This window comes from Prunus persica, chromosome G6, assembly GCF_000346465.2.
Source record: "Prunus persica cultivar Lovell chromosome G6, Prunus_persica_NCBIv2, whole genome shotgun sequence".
Taxonomy (NCBI): domain Eukaryota; kingdom Viridiplantae; phylum Streptophyta; class Magnoliopsida; order Rosales; family Rosaceae; genus Prunus; species Prunus persica.
The window spans coordinates 17,991,956-17,998,318 of NC_034014.1; the positions used below are offsets into that span (position 1 = coordinate 17,991,956).

Sequence of the window (6,363 nt, forward strand, 5' to 3'; positions counted from 1 at the left end):
TAATGAAAAAATGGTTAGAACTGACAGTGGGACCAAAATACGAACCGGGTCAAAGTTCACGGACCTTTCAACTAAAAAACCCAATGTGGTAAACCTAGCATTACCCTTAGTTTATATATACTAAAGAGAATGGCACATTTGATGACGATTTCTTCATCAACAAGTGAGGGAAATTAAAATTGGGAATAAAAATACTTAATGACATGTAAAGGACCCATTAGTGTAGTGGTTTGGAGTAATTGCTCCTCCAGGCAAGCTCCTAGATTCAAGTCCTAGCATCCGTATTGTGTGTGTGAGTTTAGTATATATAAAAAAATAAAGATACTTAATGATATTATACTATACCATACCTAAGATGCTTTCAAAACATAAAGTGCACAAGTACAATTGTAATTAATTAATTGCATAGAAAAAACAAGAAATTATTTTCAGCACGCAATCAAACAACAATTCTCATAACGTAACATGGAGAATCATTAAGATGACTTGGAAGAAAAAAAAGACAGAAGCATGGCAGTCTTGGAAGTAGATGAGGTTTGAGTATCGGTGCTAGAGGATGCAGCTGCAATACCCATTGCCTTGAGAGCCTGCTCGCTCACGGGCGTGCCTCTTTTGCAATAACTGGCAAAGTTTTCGCAATTGTTATCAAGCAAGTCGTAGTCACCAAACCCCTTCCCATGAACCTTATCTTTGTTGAAAATCTCGGTGGCACGACGTATAGTTTCCTCGTTTGCATAGCAACACTCAGTACTACAAGTTCCTTTATGTTTGGATATGAAGTGGAGTCGAGAGACCTCGTATTCGAAGCGAAGCAGGCGGTGGCCTTTTAGGAAGCAATTGATGCAGGTTCTCAGCACTCCCCGTTTCGTGTTTGGGTCATGCCCGCACTTTTCACATGGAGGCTCTCTCGATGAGCTACTATTTATTGGATCATTTGTTGAAGTGAAATGAATCACCAAATCTTTCCCAACATATATACCTGCGTGCATGCATGGCACCATCCACATACCATATTATATAATCTTATAAATACAATTTATATATAATTTTCTGTAAATAACTATCACACACACACACACACATATATATAATCCCCTTCTATTAAGGGATTCCTCAAATAACCATTTAGGGTCCCCTACGATTTTTTTTTTTTAATGATCCAAACCATCTATTTTTTAAGTCTACATCCATAGATCATCCTTGCAAAAAATTAGACAAATCGAAAGCCGTTTCGACATCCAATTGTGTCCTACAAAATCAATGAACACGTTGCTTTAAGAAAGTACTAAAATTTCAATAACTCAATTGAGTGGTCAAATGATATCGAATTCAAGTGATTTTTTGTAGAGATGATCTTTAAATAATTATCTAAAAAATTGATGGTTTGGATTACTGAAATACAATGCATGGTGGAATCTACTAGTATATCACTCAAATAAATTTATTTAATGAATCCCTCAACCAAAGCTTACTTTATACATATATACTCACCATGGTGGGAGAATGTATGCCCGCGTCTATAAGCATAGATGTGATCTCCTGCCCGGAGCTCCTCCCTAGAAATCCTGTTTGAAAGTATTCCCATCACGCTTTTTGAGACTAATCTAACACCCAACCTAAGTGTGGAAACATGAATTTATATAGCTGGCGAATTGTGCGGTTCGTATTTAGAACGACTTTAAACTTAAAGAAAAGTCTTTACTAACCTACTATTAGAAACCACGTTATACACCAACCCACAATTTGTCAAGACGGAAAAAAAGACCAAGATGCAAACAGTACCATGTTCGTCAGGTAATTATTTTATTTATTTATTTCTAATTTATGACAAGACATAAGAGTTGACATTATTTGTTTGATTCCCTTTTAAAAAGTATCTTTAAATGCATGCACTTGGCTTGCTATATCTTGGCAGTTTGCACCATTGCAATAAAAAGACAATACCCCCGCAATTCAAATTTTTATTTTGTTTGTTACACTCGGAATATAATTTGAAAAAATTAAATTGCAAGGAAGTTACTATTATATGACAAAAGTGGCACTTTCAAATGCCAATTGTTCCACACTTGATTCTGCTACAGTAGATGGAACGCCTGTTTAAGTTGCCCCACTATGTATGTACATCACAACTTCCTTTAAATAGCATGTTAAAAACACTATAATAAGTTACGGTAGCATTATACAAAACACCACAAAATTATAACATTAAGTTTCTATTGACTTTGGTGTCAACACGAATAACAATTAACTATTATGAAGTTTTTTTCTTCGTTTATATATTGGTTTATATTTTTATTTATACATATATATTTTTATTTTTTATAGGTACATTATTGGATATGTAATTTATAATTGTTTTTTTTTTTTTGCAATTTTAGGGGGGCAATGAGAGGGAATTATAACCAAAAGAAATGGGGTAGTTAATATGCTATTAATAGGGAGTATTAATTACAATTATGGCAGTTAATGAAATGCTTGAAATAAATTATTAATAAAATATGAAGTTTGGTGGCAACAATGTAAAAATATAGGAATACTACGACCTCTTATATCCTACTAGTCATTTAAATTTAAAATTGAGTTTTACACATCGATTTATAGAGTGATGGGTATATGTCTAGGAAATACTGCCTCGAGAGAGTTATCTCGTTTATGTTTTGTACTAAGATGGATGCAAATAATATATTCAAGAGTTAAAACAAATATGTACCCAAAAAAATGATAAAATAATAAAATAATAATAATTCAATAGAGAAATATCATACTTGAAACAAATTTATTTTCATAATCTCAATCAGTCCTACACTCCTTTTAATCTCAACTCACCTATGAAGCGGATACAAATACGGTGATACAATACGAAAGGCAATACGGAAAATATCTAAAAACTAAAATATGATACGGGAATTAAAAATATATATATTAATAATTTAATATATAGTTATCAAAATATTTATAACATAAAAATAAGATAAACATACAGTAGAAGAAGAAGAAGTGTTGGAGTATAATCGTGCAAAGTAGACCTACGGCTGGCACACTCTTCGAATTTTTCAACCAGCAACAATTAAAGCTTATCTCCTCTTTATTTTCCCTCTTAAAACCTCTCAAACGAGTATCCGACTCATGTCTGGAATGTCGGATACACGTGTTCGTGCATCAAAGACTGTATCCGTTCACGACTCGTATCATAGCATATCCGACACAGGATTCGGATCTAAATCGGAGTACCCGTGTTGAAACAAACCACAAGGAAAATATAGCAACCATCGCTGATCGCTGCAATTAGAAGGAAAGGACCACCACAAATGACATAATGCAGGACAGTGATTAATTTGTTTGTGAATATGTAGTGCCTTCAATTGGTGTCTTCATGAGAAAAAGAGGAGTAATGGATGAATGATGATTTTAGTTTATGAAAAATGCTAGGCATACCATATTTATATACTACATCTTGTACCACCTATATAATAGGGTTTTTAGGTTGTTGAATGGTCCGTGAACTTTTACCCAGTTAGCATTTTGGTCCTTCCATTTTCAAAATCATTCATGTGGTCTTTTAACTTCAGTTTCGTTAGGACAAATGGTCCCACCGTCAGTACTGTAAATTTTTTCGTTAAATTTAGGGGTAAATAGGTCTTTTCGATTGGTTTTATTTTTCCTCATTGTGAAATTTGCCTTCCCTCTGAAACAACAACCCTAAAGAACCCTAAATTGCAATCCCCTTCCTCTTTATAAGCTGGTGTTTCTCATATTGGTTGAGTAAATGTTGAAATCGTCAATTTTGGAAGCTTGGAAAGCAGATTAGTTCACAGCCACCAAACAATTTACCAATGAGAGGAAGAGGACTACAAGATGAAAGGTGTTTTGTAACTGTTTTGTTCATCCACGTGATTGAAATATGTTGTGACTACTTTGGATTCTTAGGAAAAAGATTAAGTGTCTTTTGTACTTTGTTTGAGTAACAAGTTATCATTTTGAAATATTTGCTGCTTTGGGATGCCTTCTGTGATTGAAGGTTGCTCTACTATTTTATGTGTGCATTTCATCACCTTAATGTTTGAGACATATCACTTTCCATTATTCCAACTAATCTGCCCTCCAAGTTTCCAAAATTGATGATTTTAATATTTACTCAACCAATATGATAAGCACCAACTTATAAAGAGGAAGGGGATTGCAATTTAGGGTTCTTTCAGGGCTGTTGTTTCAGAGGGAAGACGAGTTTCACAATGGGGGGAAATAAAACCAACCTGAAAAGACTCATTTGCCCTTAAATTTAATGAAAAAATTGTTAGAGCTAACAGTGGGACCATTTGTCTAACGAAATTGAAGTTAAAGGACCACGGGAATGATTTTGAAAATTAAGGGACCAAAATACGAACTGGATCAAAATTCACGGACCTTTCAACCAAAAAACTCAATGTGGTAAATCTAGCACTACCCGTAGTTTATATATACTAAAGTGAATGGCACATTTGATGACGATTTCTTCATCAACAAGTGAGGGAAATTAAAATTGACATGCAAATGACCTATTAGTGTAGTGGTTTGGAGTAATTGATCCCCCAAGCAAGCTCCTATATTCAAGTCCTAGCATCCGTATTGTGTGTGTGAGTTTAGTATATAAAAAAAAATAAAGATACTTAATGACATTATACTATACCATACCTATGATGCTTTCAAAACATAAAGTGCACAAGTACAATTGTAATTAATTAATTGCATAGAAAATACAACTATTTTGAGCACTCAATCAAACAATAATTCTTATAACGTAACATAGAGAATCATTAAAACGACTTGGAAGAAAAAAGAGAAAGAACCATGGTAGTCTTGGAAGTATATGAGGATGGAGTATCGGTTCTAGAGGATGCAGATGCAATACTCATTGCCTTGAGAGCCTGCTCGCTCACGCTCTTGCCTGTTTTGCAATAACTGGTAAAGTTTTCACAGTTGTTATCAAGCAAGTCGTAGTCACCAAACCCCTTCCCATGAACCTTATCTTTGTTGAAAATCTCGGTGGCAAGACATACAGTTTCCTCGTTTGAATAGCAACACTCAATACTACAAGTTCCTTTCTGTTTGAATTTGAAGTGGAGTGGAGAGACCCCTTATTCGAAGCGAAGCAGGTGGTGGTCTTTTAGGAAGCAATCGATGCAGGTTCTCAGCACTCCCCGTTTCGAGTTTGGGTCATGCCTGCACTTTCCACATGGAGACTCTCTAGATGAGCTACTACTTTTTGGATCATTTGTTGCATTGATATTTGAATGAATATCTATAAAATAGACGATTTGGATTAATGAAATACAATGTATAGTAGAATCTACAAGAGTATCCCTCAAATAAGTTTATTTGATAAATCCCTCAACTGAAGCTTACTCTATATATATACTCACCATGGTGGGAATATCTATGCCAGCGTCTATAAGCATAGATGTGATCTCCTGGGCGGAGCTCCTCCCTAAAAATCCTGTTTGAAAATATTCCCATCTCGCTTAATCCTGTTTGAAAATATTCCCATCTCGCTTTTTGTGACTAATCTAACACCCAACCTAAGTGTGGAAGCATGGACTTATATAGCCTATAGCTGTTGAATTGTGTGGTTTGTATTTAGAACGACTTTAGACTTAAAGAAAAGTCTTACTAACCTACGATTAGAAACCGTGTTACACACCAACCTACAATTTGTCAAGACGGCTAAAGACCAAGACGCAAACAGTACCATGTTGATCAGGTAATTATTTTATTTATTTCTAATTTTGACAAAATTAGAAGAAAAAAATATACAACCTGTCAAGATGGTTACAAGACATAAGAGTTGGCCTTATTTTTTTGATTCCCTTTTAAAAAGTTTTGCTTGAAACAATAATCCTTAAACACATGCACTTCGCTTGCTATATCTTGGCAGTTTGCACCATTCAATAAAAATACAATACCCCCGTAATTCAATTTTTTATTTTGTTTGTTACACTCGGAATATAATTTGAAAAAATTAAATTGCAAGGAAGTTACTGTTATATGACAAAAGTGGCACTTTCAAATGCCAATTGTTCCACCACAATTTCGTACAAATAGTATCTTAAAAACGCTATAATAGGTTACGATAGCATTATACAAAACACCACAAACTATAACATTAAGGTTCTATTGGCTTTGGTGTCAACACGAATAATAATTAACTATTATGAATTTTTTTCTTCATTTATATATTGGTTTATATTTATATTTATATTTTTTATAGGTACATTATTGGATATGTAATTTATAGAAATTTTTTTTTTTTTTTTTTGGGTTTGCAATTTTAAGGGGTGATGAGAGGGAATGACAATCAAAAGAAATTTTGGGGGGGGGGGGGGGGGG

General features: G+C 34.2%; 1 protein-coding gene across 1 annotated transcript; it reads right to left on the reverse strand.

Moving 5' to 3' along the window:
• LOC18774953 (lecithin retinol acyltransferase) lies at window positions 354-1,631 on the reverse strand. Its single transcript, XM_007208498.2, has 2 exons — window positions 1,492-1,631; window positions 354-979 (listed from the first exon to the last, which is right to left on the reverse strand). Exons 1-2 carry the CDS (start codon window positions 1,583-1,585, stop codon window positions 477-479), a joined length of 597 nt encoding a protein of 198 aa, XP_007208560.1. The 5' UTR covers window positions 1,586-1,631; the 3' UTR covers window positions 354-476.